The sequence below is a fragment of the Pseudorasbora parva genome, chromosome 10, assembly GCF_024679245.1.
Source record: "Pseudorasbora parva isolate DD20220531a chromosome 10, ASM2467924v1, whole genome shotgun sequence".
Classification (NCBI taxonomy): domain Eukaryota; kingdom Metazoa; phylum Chordata; class Actinopteri; order Cypriniformes; family Gobionidae; genus Pseudorasbora; species Pseudorasbora parva.
In genome coordinates, this window is record NC_090181.1 from 34,212,868 (window position 1) to 34,238,517 (window position 25,650).

At 38.0% G+C, this 25,650-nt stretch overlaps 1 protein-coding gene across 4 annotated transcripts in view; it reads right to left on the reverse strand.

Moving 5' to 3' along the window:
• The window catches only part of LOC137091488 (neuronal PAS domain-containing protein 3), a 406,675-nt gene that overhangs the window by 258,508 nt on the left and 122,517 nt on the right, over positions 1–25,650 (reverse strand). For all 4 annotated transcript variants that reach the window (XM_067455959.1, XM_067455958.1, XM_067455961.1 and 1 more), the window contains one exon: positions 6,905–7,149. In XM_067455959.1, coding sequence (XP_067312060.1) covers positions 6,905–7,149 — 245 coding nt within the window. The remainder of the gene's footprint in view (positions 1–6,904; positions 7,150–25,650) is intronic.

Here is a 25,650-nt window from a genome sequence, read left to right on the forward strand (position 1 = left end):
ATCAGCATTTAGTAATTAGTTTTATAATTACTGCTGTTTTGCTCACTGTCATTCAATTTTTCTTACACCACGGCTGGGGAATGGAACATCTCACACTCACAGCTGGGCAAATTACCATCCATTTATAGAGTGAAGGATATCAGGGAGGGCTGATTTTTACCCATGATGCACAGCTCCGAGCGGCACAACACCTTTGAGCCTGCCATTTTACACCAAGCCCAGAATGCCAGGAGGGGGGAAAAAGCACTTTTTCAGTGTTGTGAGGATCTATTGTGATGCAAACAGCATTAATTCCCTCATTACCATTAACAATGAGTGTGGCACGCTGGTCACCCGGGTGGAGCGTTTTAATCAATGCCCTGCTCTCTGCCAACCTGCTCCGCCAAAGACCCCCTTCACATGAGGATGTTAAAGTGAGTGGGAGCTGGTCAAAGCCCTTAATGAAATCACACTGTTGATGGTTTGATGTGCTAATAAATCAGTAGTGCTCAGGTGGGTAGTTGCAGTGCTGAGTAGTAACTGACGGAAAGCCGAAGGAAGGAACGCTACTCAACACACTACATTTGTAACTAGAGTACAACACTTCAAAACATAGTTTTTTCTAGTAACAAACTATTTTTCCAACAAATCACAATGGCAACATGCCATATTGCTGTGTTAGAACAGATTTCTAACATACTACTTTTACTATTTAGAATATAATAAGCCAAAACATTATGACCAGTCACAGCTGAAGCGAATATTGTTGATCATCTAACAACGCCACATATTAAGGTCTCGGTAGATTAGATAGTAAGGCTGGACACACGCTTGAACCTGACGATCGTCCTCCATTTTTTATTTTCTTTTCAAGTCCAGTTTGATCTCACGAGTCTCTGTGAGATCTCGTCTCACTGTGAAAATGTTACGAGCAGCCATATCACCCGGTACCCCAAGACCAACTTGGAAAACCTGGCTGCTGCTGGTAGAGGTGTTACTGAGGCCAGCAGGGGGCGCTCACCCTGTCGTTTGTGTGGGTCCTAACACCCCAGTTTAGTGATGGGGACACTATAGTGTCAAAGAGCACCATCCTTCGGATGAGACGTTAGACAGAGGTCCTGACTCTCAGTGGCCATTACAAATCCCAGGATGTCCTTTGAAAAAAAAGTAGGGTAGTAACCCCGGCATCCTGGACAAATCTGCCCATTGGCCTCCGTCCATCCTCCTAATCATCCCCCTATCCTGATTGGCTTCATCACTCGTCTCCTCTCCACCAATCTTCTGGTGTGTGGTGGATGTTCTGCCGCAATATGGCTGCCGTCACATCATCCAGGTGGATGTTGCACACTGGTGGTGGTTGAGGAGATTCCCCCCTTCCATTTGAAACACTTTGAGGACCCAGAAAAAAGCTATATAAATGTAACAAATTATTATTAATTATTATTATTACTACACTCGACAGGTGTTTGGTCTCACTGTCCAGACGAACTGCATTCTGAGATTTTTTATGCAAAAAATTGGTTGAAACTGCCCATGGCTGTGGTCTCCCACAGTTTAAAATCAGTTAAGATTTGAAAATCATCTAGTGTGTCCCAGGCCCCAGCTCTCGTAATCAACATGTTGGGTGCAGGAGAAATGGGCAGGAATAAAGATCTGAGCATACTAATAAAATATAGGCTAAACAGTCACTGATTAGCTTTGGATAAAAGCATCTGCTAAATGCACTCATGTAAATATGACGCTATAGTTTGACCAACACTAGATAGCTGAGCTGAAGATCAGCAATATGAAGCAGCGGGGAGCTTACGTGTGTAGCTAAATGTTAGGCTTGAGGTGAAACATCAAAAATGTAGAGCAAGGGGAGGGGATTCCTCAAGGTCTTTGAGTTTATTGATGAAATTATGCTAATTGGGACAAGTACATGGACATTTGGCTGCTACCCTGGAAAAGCATGTCGTTGTTTCCAAAAAAATTAACTTTTTATGACTCACTAAACTTCAAGAGAAGCCATTTTGCTTGTTAAAACGCTTGAGTTTATGGGGTGCCGAAGGACAACGTCCCAGAAGACGAACCAAAACCATGCAAACAAAGAAAGGAGGTGATTACAAAATCTTTTTCCTTCAATAAAAACAAGTGGCTTGAAAAGCAGGAGGTTTCGTTGTATTCGGCTGAGTGACACATCTATGCAATGCAGCAGTCACCAGAGATCAAACGCTGATAACCAGTGAACACGCAGCGGCTTCCAGCTCTGCCTCTAATAAAGACAGCGGGCCGCCGCATCTCAGGTATTAATCACACACAACAAAGCACTGTGTGTTTCTGTCAGTATGTTCCACTCGCTTCCACTGACTGCTGAATAGATTATAACCCCACTGATGAGAAAACCGCCAATACAAACAGGATGTTTACAGTAGAACGGCACAACGGCAACAACACAAATCCACAGCAGAGGAAAACTCTACTGTTTCAGTTGAATTCAAGTATCATCATCACATGTTTCGCCTAGAATTCCTAAAGAGAAGTAAATTAGATATAAGAAATATACACCGTTCAAAAGTCTGGGATCATTTATATATATATATATATATATATATATATATATATATATATATATATATATATATATATATATATATATATATATATATATATATATATATATATATATATATATATTAAATGAACAATATTATTCTGTAAAGACATTTGTAATATTATTTTAAATAAATGCTGTTCTTTGGATATTTCTATTCCTCAGATGATCCTAAAAAATGTAACTATTTTCAACATTGATTAAAAACAAACAAACATTATTGATACTTGAGCACCAAAAATAATAATAGATAATAAATAAGCAGCAAATTAGCATATTAGACTAGATTTCTGAAGGATCGTGTGACACTGAAGAGCAATGATGCTGAAAATGCAGCTTTGCATCACAGGAATGCATTTTAAAAATATTATAATAGCAAAAGCTCATTTAAAATGTAATAATATTACACAAAATGGCTGTCCTACTGTATTTCTGATCAATTAATCACAGCCTTGGTACATCAGAGACTTCTTTAAAAAACATTATTCTTACCAACGGCAAACGTTTGAACGGTAGCGTACTGTATTTAACATAGTAAAAGTATACAATGAATTTGGATAGAATTTGAATATTATTAGTGAGAAGCGTTCAAATTGAATTCAAAGTTTGAGACATGACTGAGATCCCTTCTGAGAATCTTTTTTCTCCCGAGCCTCCATTTGCTCTCCATGTAATCTCATCGCTGTCTAGGAGAAACAATTGAGACATTCCGGAGATCAGGTTTGTGATTAGTTTCCCTGTGGGCATCAGCGCTGCATGTAAAATAAATTCGCATTTCACCCAATTAATTCCCCTCCGTTAATATCAGTCTCCGAGCAGCCGTTGGCACAAGATGTTTACGCCTTGGGTGATTAAGATGGAAAAGTGAGTTTTTGACATTCCGATGGAAAACATTCCAAGCTGCTATTTTGCAAATATTTCAGCCCATTTGGAATTCCTTTCCGGTGATCATAAAAGGACAACTGGCATATGTGTCCTCGACTCAGCGGCTAACTACAGGCACAAAACGTGTCAATTGGGGAGGCAGCGCTGTAGAGATTGGGTGTGTGCGCTTGGTGAAGTGTGGCATTTTGGCGACTGCTCACTGCTCTGCATGCATGAATAATGAATGCACAGGTGGTGGAGGGGGGTCAGGGGCCCGCGCCATCCTCCAAACAACAGAAAGGTCATGCTTGTTTGTGCAGTGTCCTTCAACAGATGTGAAACGCTTCTGACAGAGACTAGCAAATTTCGGTTAAAACGCTCCAAAAAAATTAGTTGATGGGTCAATTACGGTAAAGGTCAACAGGCGCAAAAGGAGAGAGGCGGCTAGCTTGCGTGACTTATGATAATAAATCAACACTTGAGAAACGGAGGTCAAATTCTTTCAGTTGCGATGCCAGAAATACAGCCGGCTTTTATTACCGATAAAGGCCCGAATTCTATGCTTTGTCGCCCTGGTTATGCATTCAACAAAAGGCGGCTTTTGTTTTAATAGTGTTTGGCGACTCTCTGTCGTGCAAACGGCAGCTCCAAATTGCTCTGTATTCACACAGACACAACCAGAACCGGAAATATGCAGGTGGGTTTTTCTCCAAGCGAAGAATCATTCCGATTCACATGAGATCTGCCAAACGACACTGCTTATAGATTTCCCCAAAGGTTACAATCATAAGTTATTATGTAGAAATGCCTTACAAGAAGTCAACTTGTTTTTTTTCCTTCTTCTTTTCACAGCAAATATTGTATAATAACATCGGCGGCGGCGGCGGCTTCAGATCTCTATGTAAAGTCGATGGGAAATTGCCTGGAAGTCTGCATTGACAAATGAACTGGCTACTTCCAGGCACAGGAAACAAGATCATTTTCTTACAGCTCACCTTGAGTCGTGTGCACAAACAATCGGAAGGAGAAACGGGCCTTGCCCTCTGAGCTCCGGGCCTGATGCAATAAGTCACCATATGCTCGTATCAGCATGCTCTGCATTACGGCATGCGGCGCGCCTCCCGGTCAGCTGTACGCCAGTCAAAACACATGCACCTCTTTTATTCTAAACAGCAATCCGGCAGGAGTCAGCGGAGGATGAGGAGAGAGCTCTCTGCCGCTGTAGGTCAGCCCCATCTCCTCGCTCCGATCGGAAAATAAACAGAGATTCATGAGCTCAGAGGAATCGGGAGCGGGGCTGAGTATCCATTAGCTCTAGCGATGCAGAGCGGCAAAACGGGAATCGATAACAGGTTCTGTTCGAAATGTAGTGCAAATAAAATGAGCCGCGCTACTGATTCAATTCAAACGGCTGCTGTCAATGAGATGGAAGGACACAAAGCGCCTCTCATTGTCCTAGAGGGTTTGGGTTCACCTTGCTGGGCGTTCATTAATACACGGGGATGTGATGCACTTTATTCATTTCCTTCGCTTACATCATTTCCTGGACTGCATGTTGAGCACGTTGGTGTCGGACGTGTAAAAGGCAACAGTCTTGTGGACCGGCCCAACTCCAAATTATTCACTATATACATTTTCTCATTAAAATGCATGCGGCTCTTCAAAGCGAGACAACAATGATACCATCTGTTGTGTGCCGGCTGGAATACACAGAACAAAGCTGCTGAAACCTGCAACAATTTACTCTTGCCTCTAACAACGTTCCCGGTACTACTGCCATTCCAAATGTACAGTAAATAGCTGCAATGGAAAACTAAAATCAATGCAATGCAATCAAATAAAAAATATTATTATAAAAAAATAAATTATGTGTCAATTGTAAATGTAAGAATTACTAGTTTGTCTTTTTGTGCTGAAAAAAAAAACCCATACCAAATGATCTTAAGAGCATCATCTCTTTTAAATATTACATTTAGCCACAGCCATCAAATATAACGAGAAGAGCAAGTATCGAGCGCATCTTTTTTATTTTCATTGATCCCGACTGCATCCTTTATCACCAACCAATTAGCATTAGTTGATTAACCAGGCCCATTACTCACCTAATCGTTACAGTCCAACTAAGAATCCATAGTTACTGTTAAATCTATATGCTGCTTCAGTGTACTGACATTCGTAACTAATTAGGGTTCTGTAGGGCATGACACAGTCTTGTTTATTTATAACCGACAGCTATTTTTCTTCTCGAGTCTGTAGTGCAGCAAACTCCAGCCAGGAGAGAGCGAGTTATGATCGCTGGGCAGATCTCACCGGACTTTTTAATGCACATCCATGGTTTCATAGTCTACTTCCTGTCCTTGCTGGTAACCTAGAGGACTAACTGATGAGCTGTTGATTTTGTGTACCGCATGTGGTTGTATACCACTGACAATAATCCCTCAGTGTGAATAAACCAGTTTACAGTGTGTTTATACTTATAACGGCATTTATGAAGTCTGATAGATAAAACAGAAATGTGCAACTTGTGTGTCAAAATGTGCTGTCAAGTCAAATAAGCGTGATTAATCGTATCCAAAATAAAAGTTTGTGTTTACATATTACGCATGTGTGTGTGTACTTTGTATATTTGAGTACACACACATAGATGTATATATTTAAGAAAAAAATGCACATAAATAATGTGTGTATATATATATATATATATATATATATATATATATATATATATATATACAGTCTGTCTGTCTATCTATCTATCTAACTATCTATCTATCTATCTATCTATCTATCTATCTATCTATCTATCTATCTATCTATCTATCTATCTATCTATCTATCTATCTATCTATCTATCTATCTATCTATCTATCTATCTATCTGTCGGTCTGTCTGTCCATCTATCTATCTGTCGGTCTGTCTGTCCATCTGTGTGTGTAGATAGACAGACAGACAGACAGACAGACAGACAGACAGACAGACAGACAGACAGACAGACAGACAGACAGACAGACAGACAGACAGACAGACAGACAGACAGACAGACAGACAGACAGACAGATAGATAGATAGATAGATAGATAGATAGATAGATAGATAGATAGATAGATAGATAGATAGATAGATAGATAGATAGATAGATAGATAGATAGATAGATAGATAGATAGATAGATAGATAGATAGATAGATAGATAGATTCTATTTGCAAAGAAATTTATATTGATATTCATTTTTCATGTTATAGTTAACATACATAAATAATTATATAATATATTTTGTAGCTTGCTTCCATCATATGTTTTTTTTATTGTAAAGATGATTTCCTATTTATTAATACACAGTGAGGAACTATTATTGTCTGTGGTATTTCATCCTCAGCATACTGCACATGCTATATATACCATTGAAAATAACCTGAGAAACAAACAACAAAATCAGATGTGATTTCTACACGGAAGAATGAGTCTTACCTTTGACTGAGGTGTTGGGCGGAGGTCCTTCGATGCGCAGGTTCCACGGCGGGTCTCCCTGGTTGGCGAAGTCCCTCATCTTAAGGTAGCTGATGGTGAGGCGGATGATGGAGGCCTTATCCAGCTGGCTGGTGATGGCGCCGGGGAGCGGAAGCATCTTTGCCAGCTCGTAGAACTCGAAGTTCTCCTTCCCCCGGCGCGAGCGAGCAGCGTCACGTGACTTCTCCTTCCTTAGAGCCTGCAACCTGGCAGAAACGCAAGAACGTCAGTAATATAAACAACGACTGAGATTCAAAGCCTGGCAGACTTTGCCTTCCTGTTGGAAGACGTCTTATGGCTGACAAAATGTCAATCCTTTATACTTAAAATTCAATCAATCAAGCACATTTTTTAGTCAGCATCAACTTTTTCATAATACTAATTTCTGATTTAAAAAGGCAGGTCTTGATCTTCGTTTTATTTTATTTTTAAACTTTAAACTTGAAATACTATGTGAAGAGCACATAATTCTGTGGTATAAATGAAATATATTGTTTTACATTAAAATTCATCACATTACACTTGACATGAACCTTTTTGCCCACCAGCCACAGTGGCTAGTGGCTTTCCAAAGTATTTTCAGCATAGTCAGCATTTTCATTGGCTACAATTTTGACATTAACACCATGGGGGAAAACTGCCATATAAATATTTTTAATATAATATCAATATTTTACAGCAGGTACATTAGGCTGCTGTCACTTTAAGACCTGATGCACGGATCCATTATACTGTTACAAGTGTGTTTTCATTCTCAGCTGTTTCCGTTCACCTAAAACATAACTGACCATGTTTATGAGGATACTCGCCAAGACCTGCATTTTGACATTATTGTGTGTGCATTTGACTGTTTAAGTGCAATAAGCAGCGAAAATATAATTTTAAATGTCCTTTGTTCCTGTGATGGCAAAGTTGCATCATTACTCGAGTCTTCAGTGTCACATGATCCTTCAGTAATCATTCTAATATGCTTATTTGCTGCTTAAAAAAAACAATTATTATTATTATCAATGTTGAAAACAGTCACAGTACAAAATTAATAAGATTCATATACAAGAAAACCAAATAATGTGTTGTTAGGGACAGTATTACCTAAGTAAACCATGGTTACTACTGACAGATCCGATAATATTAGCCTCTACTCATTATGCACACACGTAACCCAATTCATCTCTATTGTAATTTGTAGCTTTATATCCCAACATGCCTTTCTCTTTTCAACAATGCTTTTCCCAGCCAAACAAAAGACCCAGGAGAGACGGTCTGTAACTGAACTCAATAGCTGTGCCTGGCTCTTTGTTATTGACTGTATATAGTATCAAGAGCACACCTCTGTGCCAATCACAGACGGGGCAGGCAACCGCGGTGTTGTGGCGCTGGGCCGCAGCAGGCTAAAGTTGCAGTCACACCGACTTTGTTGTGCTCCGTCGGGAGACCTCAACTCAATTGATTCAGTCATTGGAATCCAGAAGTGGGTCGAAGTTGTGATTAGCTTTGGCCCGGGGTCTCGTGAGACGCCCCTGTGAATGACTTTTATTGCTGCCTTTTTACCACAGACACAGACGACCGGCCAGAGATCTTCTTTCCCTGCCAAGCGCTTAAACAAAGGGAAACAAACACAACGCTGAGCTAACCTCACCTGCGTTTGAGCTTCGAAACGACGCTAGACCGAAAACGCCCAAAATATACACACGCTTCCACACATGCCTGCACAAAACAATGATATATTATAAATTATGACTACTGCTTCAAAGTGCTTCTGTTTATTTTAAATCGAGTGATTTACAACTCTGCAGTGAGCATTTCTCTTTATTTATTTCCTTCTGAATAAAATTAGTCCCTTTCTGGCAGCAATCCAACACTGGAAGTGTTATCATGTTACAGAGTTATAAAGATTTTTAGAAGAAAAGGTTAGAAAGTTAAAGGTTAGAAAGAAAAGATTATATAAATCAGTAAGCCAGCGACCACACTGCTTTAAATGCTTTTCTTACTTAGTATGTTTGTCTTGTTTTAAGACCAAATATCAAAAAATCTTACATTAAAGGGATACTCCGACGCGTTTTCATATTAAACTGTTATTCCCTTAACTAAAACGAGTTGATACATACCTCTCTCGTCTGAGTGTGTGCACTTTAATCTCTCTGACACGCGGTAACGATCTGATAGCATTTAGCTTAGCCCACTAAGCCCAGTTCATTCACTATGGTACCAAACAGAGATCAAGTTAGAAGCGACCAAACACCTCCATGCTTTCCCTATTTAAATACAGTTACACGAATAGTTGAACAACCTAGTATTGTGACAAAATAAAATGTGGCGCTTTTCTTAGCGGATTAAAAAGGAGAACTATAATGTATGGCGCAATAGCACTTCTGAGAGTACTTCGACTCTGCGGAGTAAAAAGTCACGGCTGAAAAATCCTCTCCCACATCTCCCCCTCACGCTCTCATTTCTGTCAATCCCCCATTGGGGGAGATGTGAGGGAAGACGTGAAGGCATGGGCGTAGATTACGCGGGGGACGCGGGGGACGTGTCCCCCTCACTTTTAATAAAATGTATTTTCGTCCCCCGCACTTTTACTGGGTCTCACCGATCCTAGTCGACCCGCTCCGAGCGGGATTCGAACCGGTGTTACCCTGTGCGGGGGCGGACAAGTTAACAGGGACGCTAACGACAGCCTTCTCTAGACTCGGTTGATAGCGCGCTTCTTGAGGTCAGGGGCAAGTGTATTTACATAGAAACCAATGTGAATACATCAAGATTTAAATTCAGAGACAAAAAATTATCTATGCATGACCTGTAATTTTTTCCGAATCTTAATATGAGGAGGGCGCTCTCACAGAAAGTCCAAAAGTGGATTCGTAATACCATGTCACGCTGGAGCTGCAGCTGAAGGAAAACAATCATTATGAGTGATGAAACGTGACGACGACAATCAGACGATTGCGACAATATATGCTTTATGTGTGTTTTTTAAGTCATCTCAATGTAGGCTATTTATTGACAATAAAGTATCATATGAATAATGCAGCTTTTTTAATGTTTAGTATTCTGCTCACCACGGCTGCATTTATGTAATCGAAAATAGTTAAAACAGTAATATTTTGAACATTATTACAAATTAAAACCGCTTTTTTTCCCTATGTGAATATATAGTAATTTATTTCTGTGATCAAAGCTGAATTTATCATCATTACTCCAGTCTTCAGTGTCACATGATCCGTCACTAATCATTCTCAGATGAGGATTTCATAATCAAGAAACATTTATGATTATTATCTGTGTTGAAAACAGTTCCCAAAATGTTGTGGAAATCATGATAGCCTACATGTTATTTTTCAGGATTCTTTAATGAATAGAAAGTTCAATGGACAGCATTTATTTGCATTTATTAAATAAATTATCTAATTTGTAATATTAAAAATATCACTTGTGATCAATTTAATGCATGTCTGATCAATAAAAGTATTAATTTCTCTCTTTTTTAATTTTACCACAAATGTTTAGAAAATTAAGCATCACCATGAGCAGCACAACTGATAATAATCCTAAATGTGTGTTGATCATCAGATCCTCATATGGGAATGATTAGTGAAGGATCACTGAAGACTGGAGTAATGATGATAAATTCAGCTTTGATCACAGGAATAAATCACACTTTACTATATCTTCACATAGAGAACAGATGAGTTACATCAGAATATATATATATTTTTTTACATTGCATAAAATCTATGGAGTCTTAATGCAGAAGTGTTTGTAGTATATAAACCAATCATAAAATTAGCACACAAAAAAAAGGAGAATAGGAGAATAATATTATAGATATTAATTATTGGTTATTGTTCAGCAGTGTATTTGATATCTTGCCCAATTAAAAGCAAGAGATGCGATAAATTATATTGGTCCAAAAAAAAAAAAAAAAAAAAAAATGGTATTACGACATTTCTGTCCCCCTCACTTCTGAAAAGATGGCTACGCCCCTGCGTGAAGGTGTTTGGTCGCTTCTAACTTAATCTCTGTTTGGTACCATAGCGAATGAAATGGGCTTAGTGGGCTAAGCTAAATGCTATCAGATCGTCACCGCGCGTCAGAGAGATTAAAGTGCACACACTCAGACGAGAGAGTTATGTATCAATTCGTTTTAGTTAAGGGAATAACAGTTTAATATGAAAAAGTGGTGGAAATAAAATATCAATTTTATATAAAACCTTGAAATGTCGCTCTGTGGCACAGCAGGATTTTAAACAACTTCCTGAGTCACCATGGACAGGCGCCGAATGCTGCCACCGGTACATTCATTGAAAACAATGTATTCTAATTTTAAAGGCTTTTGCCGGTGCGAAGCTCAGCGCCCTTAAAGGGGCCGCACACCGAACGCGAAGTTCAGCGCTGTGCCACGTCTTTAAAATATTGAGCACCCCCCTATTGCCAAAATGATATGATCCTCGTTTCATAACACCCGCAAAGATTCGACCGTGAGATCAGTGGTCGAATCCAGCTCCGCATATCGATGCATTGAATCTTTGACTATTCGGGGTCACCCCTAGTGTACAAGGTTTTTTTCATTTTTTTTTAAAAAGTAAAGTTAAGTTTAAGTAAAGTTTTTTAAGTCTTATTTTTCTAAGTAATATAAAGAAAGATAATCACTAATAACTTTCTGTTCCTGTCGCCTAAGAATAGAATAAAAAAGAAGCAAAAAACGAACCGAAAACTGCGGTTAATAACCAAGGTATGTTAAACCGTGGACTAACTGTATTGTTGCATCCCTATAGCTGAGTATTGTTGTCCATGTAAATGTAGTCAGTGTTGCCACAAGGGGTGCTAAAGCAGACTTTAGTGTAAAGTCTTCTTCTGTGGTCAACTACTGTCATGGCATAAAACGCTGCGCTGGTACAGAACCTACGTCCTTTAAAAAAGCACCCCTAAAATATATTCAAATGTATATAAATCAGATTCAACAGCTTTTTATTCATAAAGCACATTTTAGTCTACTTTAAGCACAAGTAAGTATGCATGAACTCAGTGTATCAGCTAATAATGCACACGGCACAGGCTTCCTGGTGTTTACGGTCTCAGCGCTCTGGTCCAAGGTTTGAGCCCATTGATTTATGATTTTCAATCAAACAACTCACAACAGCCGCTTTAATGCTTCCAAAACACAACTGCCCACTTTCTGTAGCGTTCATCATGTCAAGCCATTCTGAATTAAGTCGGAAATAAATCAGCCCAGAGCTTCTGCGTTCCCTGTTGGCCGACATTTAGATTAATTTTTTACCACCATAAATGCTAAATCAGTTATAGCAAGTGCTGAAAGATGGGGAGAGAAGAATGCCTTGATGGATGAAAAACGACTGTCGGTGGAGAAGAAAATCAGCGGATATTGTCTTCACATTTTATCAACGAACAAAAAGCAACATAAAATATGAAATGGAGCCGTGCCACAGTACACAAACATATTCTGGAGTGCTTAATCTTGATGTAGCCTCACAATTCCTACTCTTCTTTAGTAACGCTCAATAATTCCCAAGCAACTTCCAGCAAAAAAAGGCCTGATTGCCCATTAGCTCTAAAAGACTACCAACGAAGCCTCACGTGATCAATTTTAATCCTGTATGAGAGACTACCATTTCAACATCAAATATGGATTTGCTCCACGCCTTTGCATATGAGCGATGGATTTCTATTCTCGATGGTGTGGAGTGCTCCAGCACAAGAATAAAAACTCCATTTGATGGTCTGCTGCTCAGACAGTATATAAAGCCTGTTGTAATGGTTGTTTGGATGCAAAGTGCAACAGAGCAGCAGAATTTCATTTGTTCCACAAACTTGGAAGGCATTATGCTGTCCTGCCAAATACATCTTGATACACCAAGGTTAGGTGACCTTCATTTTCGTGACATATTTATTACGTTCTACGGGAAAATGCAACAAACACAAAATCACGGTGATACCGCGCGCCCTGCACGGGACCTTTCAGGGAAATAGGACAGAGCTTTGTTTTGTGGCGTGGACTAAAGGCAACGCTCTTGAGTAATGAGTGTTGTGTTATTGAACGGCCAGTTTTCTGAGCACGAATTTATGATTTTGCTGTTTTCTGCTTCCAAGCTAGAATAAAAATCTCCTAGATTATCTGCAACAAACATAAATGTACCATAAACCTTTTCAGAGCTAATGCATCCTGAAGGGTTTGAGTTCATGCACACGAAAACATCCTGTAACAGTAAGTTGCCGGTCGGTGTCAACATTATATTTTCATCAGAAAGACAAAAATCAATCATTTTACTTGTGTAATGAAATGTAATTCAGAGTAAACGTAGGGCAGGATTTGATTGTATCCATCAGAAGCTGAAAGGATTGTGAAAAGTGGGCGTGGCATACAAGAATGGAGCCATTTGATTGGATGGGAGGTGCTTAATACCATCAGCTGCTAAAATGTTGTTTTTAGCGTCAGATCAAGTTATTAATTTCATTTAAAGATTGAAGATAATGTTCGTTCTTTCAAAATTACATGAGCAAATACAAAACCGGAAATAATACCAGAAAAGTAGCACATTGAAGAACATTGTATACAAATTGCACGTCTTTTTTGATAAATTAAAAATATTTGAAAAGTTTGGATCCTAACAGAAATGTCCTATATATGTTTTAAAATTCTCTGTTATTGGGGATTTAGATACTAAATAATGTAACAGGCCTGCTTATATCAGAATCAGATTCTAAGAATGCTTTTAAAGATATTTGTACCTTACCATGTGATCAACCATATTACTCTATATACAGTAGAAAATTAAAAAATCTGACAAACACACACACACACACACTCCCCCTCTCTCTATCTCTCTCTTTCTTTCTCTCTCTCTCTCTCTCTCTCTGTCTCTCTCTCTCTCTCTCTCTCTCTCTCTCTCTCTCTCACACACACACACACACACACACACATCAAGAGGCTGAAAGTTCTGCAAATGATCATTTAGGGTTGAGGTAATTGCCTTCATCAGTGTAGAAAAATCAGGCAGAAGAGAAATGTCACTTTAGATTATCTTCTTGCCTCCTGAAGCAATAGATGACACTTGATCAGAGACTAAATGCCAAAACCAATCAATTCCTTTTGTGACTCTTCGCCATGCCGCAGTAAAAAAGGCCATAGTCTTGGTTCTTCTAATTAAAGTAAATGCTATCTCCTTGGTAACCTCATTAATATTCTCATTGACTTGGTTATACATACAGTGTGTCATATGACTGGTCAAAATTAGATGGAGCAGCTTTAATCAGCCAGAATATATATTACTCTTAGAAAGACTATATTTCATATACATTCTGACCAAAATACTTTTGACTAAAATAACTTTAAAGGTTGCACCTTGTTCTACAATGTTGTTTGCAGCAAAAACAAGTTATTTAGTTCATTCACATTCACTTCTTCTACATTCTCTGACCCTTGGAATTAAACAAGCTGTTAACTGTACTTTAAGATTCTGTATATAAATGAGCTCTGTTATGAATGGCAAACTTTTTGGCATGTGAAATGAGGGGGCATCTAGTTGCTGATACTTACATAAATTGATATTGTAAACTTGAGTGGTCGTCATTGGGCAGGGGGCAGGGGTTTTGTGTTCTATATACCACATCAAACTCTTATCTCAAAGAGCATGAAAACCCCGTTTTTATTCAAGTATAACAACTATAAAAATAATATCAAATACTAAGCTGTAATCCTTAAGAGCCTACAGAAATAAGCACTACATACTGAATCATAGGTTAGCTGCATTCAGACGTGCATCATTAAGACCAAGGTTACGTCTCCCACGGTGCACTAATTCCCTTCAAGGTCTGTGCGTACGTCCCTCTCAATCAGTAAAATGGATCCGGTTCTGATGTGAGTGTCCATTGCTTTCAATGCCCTCGAAGTTCTGTCATTCGACTGTTCGTTTGTCCTGTCTGTGTGTGTGTCTCTCTATCTCTCTGTGCGCGTGCGTGCATGTGTGTGTGTGTGTGTGTGTGTGTGTGTGTGTGTGTGCGTGTGTGTGTGTGTGTAACACATTGACATTCTTCATTAATATGAACGTCAGTTCAGGAGATCTATAGATGTGCTACTGTCATACATCAGCAAGCGCCACTCCGTTACTAAACAAGAGGGTGGTGTTTGCATTGGCTATGCTCAGTATTTCATCTGAAAAGCTAGCCAACCTTAATATGATGAATTAGTCTGTAAACCAGATTTCAACTATTCAAAAATGCATATTAATGGAACTTAAACTTCGAAAACTGGTCAAATGTTACTGTCTCTACCAGTATACACATGTTGGAATGGTACATCCAAATTTTCCATATAAAAAGATATTCAAAATATTATCAAATGTTTATTTTTTTTAATTTTGATGATTATAATTGACAACTAAGGAAAATCCCAAATTCAGTATCTCCGAAAATTAGACTATAACTAATACAATAACAGGATTTTTAGAAATCTTGGCCAACTGAAACGTATGAACATGAAATGTATAAACATGTTCAGCACTTAATGCTTAGTTGGGGCTCCTTTTGCCTGAATGACTGCAGCAATGCGGCGTGGCATGGAGTCGATCAGTCTGTGCTCAGGTGATATAAGAGCCCAGGTTGCTCTGGTGGCCTTCAGCTCTTCTGCATTGTTAGGCACCCTGAAACCATAACTAACTGTGAAAACTTTATGGACCTCAATCAAAGTGGATTGTGTGCCTCTCCTCTCTTCATCCAGACTCTGGGACCCTGATTTCCAAAGCAAATGCAAAATGTACTTTTATCAGGGAACACAACTTTGGACCACTCAGCAGTCCTTTTGTCTTTAGCCCAGGCGAGATGCTTCTGACACCGTCTGTTGATCAAGAGTGGATTTCACAAGGAATGTGAAAGCTGAAACCCATGTCTTGCATACGTCTGTGAGTAGTGGTTCTTGAAGCACTGACTCCAGCTGCAGTGCACTCTTTGTGAATCTCCCACACATTTTTTAATGGGTTTTGTTTCACAATCCTCTCCAGGGCAAGGTTATCCCTATTGCTTGAACCATTTTTTTCTACCACATCTTTTCCTCCCCTTCACCTCTCTATTAATGTAGTTGGATACAGAGCTCTGTGAACAGCCAGACTCTTTTGGAATGACTTTTGTGTTTTGCCCTCCTTGCCTTTTGGACAACACATCAAGTCAGCAGTCTTCCCGATGATTGTTTACCTACAGAACTAGACTGAGAGACCATGTAAAGGCCTTTGCAGGTGTTTTGAGTTAATTAGCTGAGTGGAGTCTGACACCTGGTTCACAATATTCTAATTTTCTGAGATGCTGAATTTGGGATTTTGCTTAGTTGTCAATATTAATCATAAAAATTAAAAGAAATAAACATTTTAAATATATCAGTCTGTGTGTAATGAATTAATATAATATACAAGTTTCACTTTTTGAATGGAATTAGGGTGCTTTCACACCTACCTTGTTTGGTCTGGATATATATATATATATATATATATATATATATATATATATATATATATATATATATATATATATATATATATATATATATATATATATATATATATTTCTCATGTCTGTGAGACAAATAGCCTATGCTAAGTTTCAGTTTATTCATAAGACCGCTCCAGTTCATGTGCAACGCAAATGATCGCTCCATCACAGTTTGTCTGCTATATTATTTATTAAAGCTTATTTATTAAATTCAGGCAAATGATGAAACATATTAAAATTAACATAATTTATACAAAGCTTTCTTCAAAACAAAACTTAATGAAGTGGTCAAAATCATTTCTGACCCGATGTCTTTGACATATATGTTTGCACAACGAGGACGTTCATTTGGTGAATTTGCCTCGAGTATAGTTGGTGCTGCAGATATTAATGCCATAATACTAACAGTATTGGCAACGATATTTGTCTGTTCATTCATTCTTGTCAAAGTTACCCACTGAATTGACAACACACTGACGTCAGACGCACGTCCGCTAACAAACCAATCAATGTTAAGATGCAGCCCACATAGATGATGAGGACAGGACGCCGGTGCGTCATGTAAAGTTCTTTAGTGCGCTTACATAACTGCAATGTGAAAGCAAACCAAAACTAACCAAACGGATACAATGTATCAAAACACAAACTTTGGTTCGGACCTTGGTGCAGACTTTCAGGTGTGAAAAAGCCTTTAGTGAAATAAAAAACTTTTGGATGATATTCTAATTATATGACCAGGACCTGCATATATAAATATATATTATTCAACAATGGTTTACTGAAAAAAATTCAGTGATTCAATAATTAAATTAAATATAGGGAGTCCTTACTTACAACAGAGCCCATTAGCCTTAATTCTGTTATTTATTTCTAGATATAATAATCAACACTCATATGCTTTATATAAGGTAGTTTTTGCAATAACTTCTAAAAATGTTTTTTCCAATTTGTTGTTGAAATATAATCATTTATACATGGCTGTCAAATAATGACAGGTTTATTTAAACATACATTAAATAAGACATCACTAACAGGTTAAGTAGGATATAATTAATATATAGGCTAAAATATAGTGCATATATTTAACGAAAGAGTTTGTTTCTCTAGTGAACTAACAGCTGCGGACACTAAATGACTCCTGAGGAAAATTTGATACTACGGGGCATTGCAAGCTGTTTTTTTCTTTCCGCGGTTGAAACACTGATTGAGCGATTACTCAACATATGATACATTTCAGTAAGTTGTACTGTATTGTACTGTAACCTTATATTAATTCATGTTTATTTTGTAGGAAGAGATGATTGTTCTGAACTGACACGCATAGATACTAAACAGCATTTATTGCATTTATCGTTTGAATTTTGTACTAAAATGGACTGAATACTTAATATGTTCGCTTAGGAACTCGATCTGTATTAAAGATGTATAACAGTTTTAAATTTTCAAGTCAATGTTAAAAAAGTTAATAAATGGCTTATAAATATAATATAATTTAGTACCATAAAATCCCGTAAAAAATACAAAATATATTTAAAAAAAAACCTAAAATATAGTATTAATTTAATTGAAATAATAATGTTAAAAAAATTGGTAATGCTTGACCAATTTTGAGCACCAGAATGACTGAATGTCTCGGTGAATACAATCTGAGACAATGGTAGCTTTAGCCACTTTAGCTGTATGGATTTACATTTACATTTATGCATTTAGCAGACGCTTTTATCCAAAGCGACTTACAATTCAGGAGAACAGGAAGCGATCCGTCAAGAAGAGGAAAAGAAACACAAAAAGTGCCCCAAATACCAAGATTTGTATACCGCTCAGAGTAGCAAAAACCAGAAAAGGGAAGAAGAAAGGAGAAATAGAGGAGGAAAAAGTATTTTTTTAATTTTTTTAATTTTTTTTATGTAAGATTAAGTGCTCATGGAAGAGATGAGTTTTTACCTGTCTTTTGAATGAAGCGAGTGATTCTGTCGTGCGTATGGAGGACGGAAGATCGTTCCACCAACCAGGAACAGTGTAATAAAAAGTCCTGGAGAGGGATTTCATGCCTCTCAGTGATGGTACCACAAGCCTTCGCTCATTAGCTGATCGAAGGCTTCTGGTGGGGGTGTAGACTCGTAGGAGTGAGTCGAAGTATGCGGGTGCTGAGCTTGTGGAAGATCCATATGGATGCTAACAAGCACATTCAAAAAGGCGATTTGCAAACATTCACAAAATATAAAGTGTGATACTTGCGTGTTCTATATATTTGCTGTGTGAGTTCTCCAGATATAATCTGTTGTTGCCATAGTACACAAGCACAACCTGGAAAAACTCCACCCTTTTCTGGAAAGAGGGTGGTGAGCAGCAGCTCATTTACATTTAAAGATACACACAAAAACAGCATGTTTTTGCTGCCACCCAAATAGTGGCTAAAACATCCTATAATAAATTATATCTAGGATATTTTGAGCTGAAACTTCACAGACACATTTTGGGGACACCTGAGACTTATATTACATCTTATAAAAAGGGACATAAAAAGTCCCCTTTAAAATGTATCCTCCAAGCATGAGATTACACCCTCTGCTCACTGTTTTTTCTTTACCTCTTACAACGGATTGTACATATTGATTACGAGTCCAATCATGAGGTCAGTTTGAAAAATAATACCTACAAATTATGCAGGGTGAAGCCATAATCTTTTTTTTTTTTTCAGAATAAAGTCCTTCCATGCGACTGTCTGTCTTACAGCTGCCTTGTAAACCCATTTGAAGGCTTTCTAGAAGGCCACATTCGCAGTGAATTGCCCCTCTTGTCACAGAGTGGCATACACTCTCATAACGCTCAGAATGCAATTTGCTGAACACTTTCATAAAGACCGGTCTCTCTTAGCTAAAAGCAATTTATTGTCTCTTTTTGTTTAGCTTTAGACAGAAAGGAAAGTGGCAGAACCGAGAGGGTGACAGAAATAACCGCACAGTGTTTGCATAAACTCCAGAGTCGCAACATCAGAAAACAGCCATCAATTTAGTAAAAAATGCACAGTTTCAGATGATAATAAAACCTAAATCATGTTATTCCACATTGAAAGGGTCGGTTCGGACAAAAAGGTTCCTTTCCAAAACTTACTATGCTCACTAAAATTACCCATAATGGTAAATAGACTGCATTCATATAGCGCTTTCAACAGACCCATGGCCACCAAAGCGCTTTACATATTGCTTCACATTCACCCATTCATTCACTCATTCATACACATTCGTCAAATTACCCATAATGCTTTGGAACAGGAAGAACTGTTTTTAGCTCTTCAAAAACAAGCTTTAAAAAAATCCCAGAGAATCCCTTTTCTTTTTATCTCTCAACAGACATGACATCTCAATGGCCGGCGATTGCCCAGCAGATTGGTGCGGTGTCAGAGGGGCTGTGGGCGTGTGATTGGCTGTTTATAGCACACGGGTGACCTGACTGGCTGGACAAAGAGAGGTTGTCAGAGGAAAAGGTCATAGTGTTGCTTGTACAAAGTGAAACTCGTGTCAGAGCCACAGAGAAGGAGGCGTTCTGTATTATACCATCTGAATCACAAGCTCAAGGTAGAAATATACCCTTCAACACAATCTCTCGCGCTACTTTTTTACAGCTAGACAGTCTCTGTGCCCATTCCCTTTTATTGCATGGAAAAGAAAATATCATTCTACTAAAAAACAAAAAAGAAACTCATCCAGGTTTAACACAAGCGTATATTTCTTTGAAATCACATGTACAACCCTACATATTTAATACTCTAAAACTACAGTATTAACACAATTGAAAGAAAAAAAGGCCAATAACACCAGTACGCTAGTCAAAACCAGCATAACCATAAAGATATCTGTATATGGTCTATGGTAAGCTGGGTTTAAATTGAGTGGGGAGCGGAGCTGTGCAGGGGCCCACAGGGGCCCCTCTCTTGCGATCAGAGGGTGGGCTTGTCGGCGCTGATCTCCTGTCAGTGTGTAATTAAGAGGGCTGTGGAAAGCCACGAGAGCAGTGCTGTTGCCGGATCTCTGCACCGCAGCAAATCCCGTTAGCTGTGAATAAACCCATTGGGGGCGGCACAGGTAAGCCCGACGCAATGCGATTACATGGCAAAAGCGGTGCTTGAAAAGCCAAATCGCCAACACAAAACACCCAGCCTTCACTTCTGCACATTCTCTCCTGTGTGAGCCAAAAAAAAAACTGACATTGTGAGACATAAATCTCCTTTGTTACCGTGAGGAAACCAGGACTGAATCTAACACAGGTACAGTAAGAGCCATGAGAGAAGCTTAAATTGTATGGGGATTATTACTATTATTAACACAATAGTATTTGCAATATTATTAATATATGATGTAATGCATACTTTGATATATAATGTAAATAATAGACTAATACATATTATACTGTATAATATATAATGTATTCATTTATTATTAACACTATTTTATAGGTATAAGGGTATAAAGGGCAGCACAATATTGGAAAAAAAATCATTCTAGGATGATCAGGGTGATTTTGTAGGGTAGTGCATCTACAGAGAACATAACAAATATACAAATTAAATAAGCAGTGCTTTATGTTTTCAGGTAAATCGAACTTTATTCCAGGTACAGACATTGAATAATCAAATGTAAAATAACACTGCATAGTCTTACTTACTTATTGATCAATTCAATTTAATATACTAATATTTTATTATATTTTATTGCTCAATTTTAGTACAATTTTGTTGTTTGTTTAACATTGGTTGTGACAGACAGCAACAGGTTTATTAGGCTATGTAAATTTAAGATGAATGCACGGATCCAATATAATGATACGCAGCCATTTTCTTTAATAATTGTTTACAACACATAACTGACCACGCTTAAGAGGATACTTGCTGAGACGGGAATTCGGACATGCATGTGTCCGTTCAAGCTCAAAAAGAAGAGGAAGAGCTCCAGTCTTCATGTGCTCAATGTTTAAACTGACAGGACTTAAAAATACATGCAGATAAGAAACTTTCACTCTATGATGATTAAACTTTGCAATTAATACGTGAACGTGTTCTGAAACGGAACTATGATCCCTATACTTGGCATCACACATCCTCTGATTATTTTAATGGTAATAATAATATGCAATATAATGTATAATATAAAATACATTTTTAGTATATAATAAGCTACAATAAGAACTATGATTTTTAGAGCTATGATAAAAATAACAGGTAACACTTTAGTATGGTGAACACTTATTCACTATTAAAGGGTTAGTTCACCCAAAAATAAAATGTACGTCATTAATGACTCACCCTAATGTTGTTCCACACCCGTAAGACCTCCATTCATCTTCAGAACACAGTTTAAGAAATGTAATATTTTATTCCGACAGCGTATCTAAGTGTATGCACACTTTACTGTCCATGTCCAGAAAGGGAATTAAAAACCTCATCAGAGTAGTCCATATGTGACATCAGTTAGTTCATTTGAATCTCTTGAAGCATCAAAAATACATTTTGGTCTAAAAATAACAAAAACTACAACTTTATTCAGCATTGTCTTCTCTTCCGCGTTTGTTTTCAAATGTCAAATAAAGATTCAAACGATCATGAATCAGCGGATTGATTCATGATTCGGATCACCAATGTCAAGTGATTTCAGCAGTTTAGCACTTGATCTAAATCATGAATCAATACGCATTTGTTATCCCTTTCTGGACATGGACAGTAAAGTGTGCCTACACTTAGATACACTCTCGGACTTCAATATGAAATATCTTAAAGGGTTACTTCAGCGATTAGCATATGGCTTTGTATCAGTAGAAACCCTGGAGTATATTCAAATTATTGTGCTTTTCCCCCTCATATCTCCCTGAGACAAGAGATTTATGCATTTTATTTTTGGAAAAATTTAATGCAAATTGACGATTTTTGCATCATAGGAGGAATGTTTGCCAGAGGGCTAAAGACTACAGCCAGCAGAGGGAGCCATTTCCGCATGTTTTGAATCCGCACATGGGGGATGGGAGATTACACACAGCTTGCAGGGAGAGCTCAGCTGGCAGCTACAGGCACTCATTTAAACGGAGCTATGGTGCGCAATGTAAGTCTTTTAACTTCTCAAATTAATTTCTATGAAAGTTAAGCTTGTAAAGGCATGAGCTGAAACGCGCCAGACTGAACTCGCGTTGTGAATGTATGCCGCGAGTGTAGTCGCGATTACCTCAGCTCTCATCACTCTTGCAGGTAGTGCTCAGTGCTGTGATACTCGCGCGGTGACTCACTCATTATATTGAACAGACACGTTCAGTTTGTAATTGTAGTGTCTCCTCTAACTCAGTCACTGTAATCAAGTTGGTGGCGTTGGGAATGGCACAGGGCAGCGAAGCATTCTGGGAATTGTAGTCTTTCATCCCCATGGGACAAAAATACATTTTCTGTCTTTTCTCAGTCTAGAAGACACCAAATTCAAAAATAATTTCACATTTCTACTGCATTGATGACCCAGTTTAAATACAGATTCATCTTCCGAGCGCTGAAGTACCCCTTTAAACTGTGTTCCGAAGATAAACAGAGGTCTTACGGGTGTGGAACGACATTAGGGTGAGTCATTTATGACATAGATTTAATTGTTAGGTGAACTAACCCTTTAACTATGACTTTTGCCTCAATAAACTCATAATTTACTGCTTATTAATAGTTAGTAGGTAGTTTTTGTAGCATTTAAGTTTGGGTCTTTGGTAGGATTAAGGGACGTAGAATAAGGTCAATAAGGCATTAATATGTGCTTTTATAAGTAATAATAAACAGCCAATATCCTAGTAATATGCATGCTAATAAGTAAATAGTTAATAGTTAATAACTGAACCTTAAAACAAAGTTTTACCAAATAATTATAATTACTATTATTATTAAACAGATTATTATTATAATCGAGCAGGTGTGAATATTAATTGTTAATAGTATAAACATTTTTCCGAATCATATTAGTAAAATATAAATATATTTTATTATATATTAGTAAGACCAAAGAGGAGGTTTATGGATGTAGTAAAGGAGGACATGAAGGTAGTCAGTCTGAGAGAAGAGGATATAGAGGATAGGATTGGATGGAGGCAGAAGATTCGCTGTGGCGACCCCTGAAGGGAACAGCCGAAAGAAGAGAATTTTAGTAAAACATTAGATCACTTTGCTGTGATAGACCAAATAATCGCATCATAACTTTATAAGGTGAACAACAACACTGTTCAGTAAAGTGTCAAGTTGTCATTTCCTCTGGTTAAACCAGCTTCATGACTGAAACCAAGCTTCAATCAAACAGAAGCAAAAAAAAAAAAAAAAAAACACCTGACCAGCTGAAGCACAATGGTCATTTTCTTTCCATCTCTCTCCCTCTCTCTCCGTCTCTCCCGGCCGTTTCCCAGCTGCACCTGCTGCGGGCGGCCCGTTGAGGTGGAACGGCTCAGTATTAGCTGTGAAATTAGCAGCGCTGTCTTGTTAAAGAGCTGGCTCGCTCTGCGGAGGGATAGACACTGTTAATGGCATAAAAGCCCTCATCACCTGGGAGCCACACAATTACTTGAGCCAAGGCTCAACGCCATCTTCTCCTGTCCCACAATCCCCCGCACTCACCCCCCTCCGCGAGCCGTCCCTCAAACAGCTCACTTCTCTCCGCCTGGCCTCCTGCCAAAGCCCCAGACAGAATGAGATCTCTCTCACTCTCTCGCTCTCTGTCCTAAATCATATCGCAAGTCAATGCCCCACTCTACTAAAACACACTAAATTCAAATCCTGATGTTTGCTAGTGAGGAAGCTGATGCTCTCAGGCTCTCAGGCAGACATTAAAGACAGAGTGAGAAACACAAGGGCATGTTTGAAAAGGACAAAACAGCATTTGGATCAGTGTTGTTGTAAAGACGAAGGGCTCAGTCCTATTACAACATCATAAAATAAACAAGCCGCTCAGCTCGTCAACCTTCAGATCGCAGTTACATTCTGACCTGCCAGAAAGCTCTATTCAATAATCCAAAATCAAAAGCCACAGAGTAACTTTATATTTCGAAAATGCTTTAAATCCCGAACAGCTAACAGTACATCAATCACAGGAACGGTCTTCTTGGAAGAGCGTGCCGTTTAAAGGGACATTCACTCAAAATGATGCATTATTCATTCACCCTCATGTTGTTTCAAACCCGTATGGCTTTTGCCTTCGGAGGAAAACACAAAAACAGACATTTTGAAGACTGTGCTGGTCGCTCTTTTCCATGGATTTACAATGAACAGGAACTGTGGGCTGAATCCGAAAATCATTCACTATTTCCTACATTATCCACGAATACATTTCACTTGAAGAAGTGAATGAAAACGAGCTGTTGTGTTTACATCGGTTATTGCAGTGCCATGTGGGAGAGAATGAGTGCACTCAATAACGTCCACTATGGTTTTGGACACCACTAAAAATGGCTGACTCCTCAAATAATGCCCTATTTGAAGATATAAGGGGAGATTTCTGATTCTGCTGAGGCTTTTAACCTTCAAAAAGGGCGTAAAAGTACCAAACCAATATGTTTACCATTATTCACAGAAATTGATTCTCTGGTGAGCTGTTACCACAGCAAACGAATCATTGATTCATGATTCATTGAGTTGAACTGGAAAAACAGATCAATTTGTGAATGAATCATTCAAACTGGTTTTGTGAACTGGGTCAACAGACTCATTGAACAGATTCAGTCTGAGCGTTAATTTTGAGCTAGGCAAAAATTAATGACAAGATTAATTATACATATTTGTAAAGCTTTTTTTTTCTTCAGTCATCAGATATGCAGGTGAGTAATGTTCACAAAAATGATTAATTAATAATAAATTATACTCATTTAATTTTTATAAACAGTATAAACGATTTAAAAAAAATGTAATTAATAAATAATTTTATTTAATACATAATTTTATACATATTATAATTTAATTAAAAAAAAGTTAATTCATACCAAGCCCAAAATTATAAAAATGTCATAATTATCTGTGAAAAGTGCAGATATTTGTATGAAATGTTGATGTTTGTTATGGAAAAATGCAGTATTTTCATTGATGACAGAATTTTCATATTTGGGTCTTTCATATTTCATGCCTTTAAAGCCACAATATGTAATTTTTCGCCACTAGAGGTCGCATATTCAAAACAAAGGATAATAGTTTAGCAGAGCTTTTATTATGCCGCAGA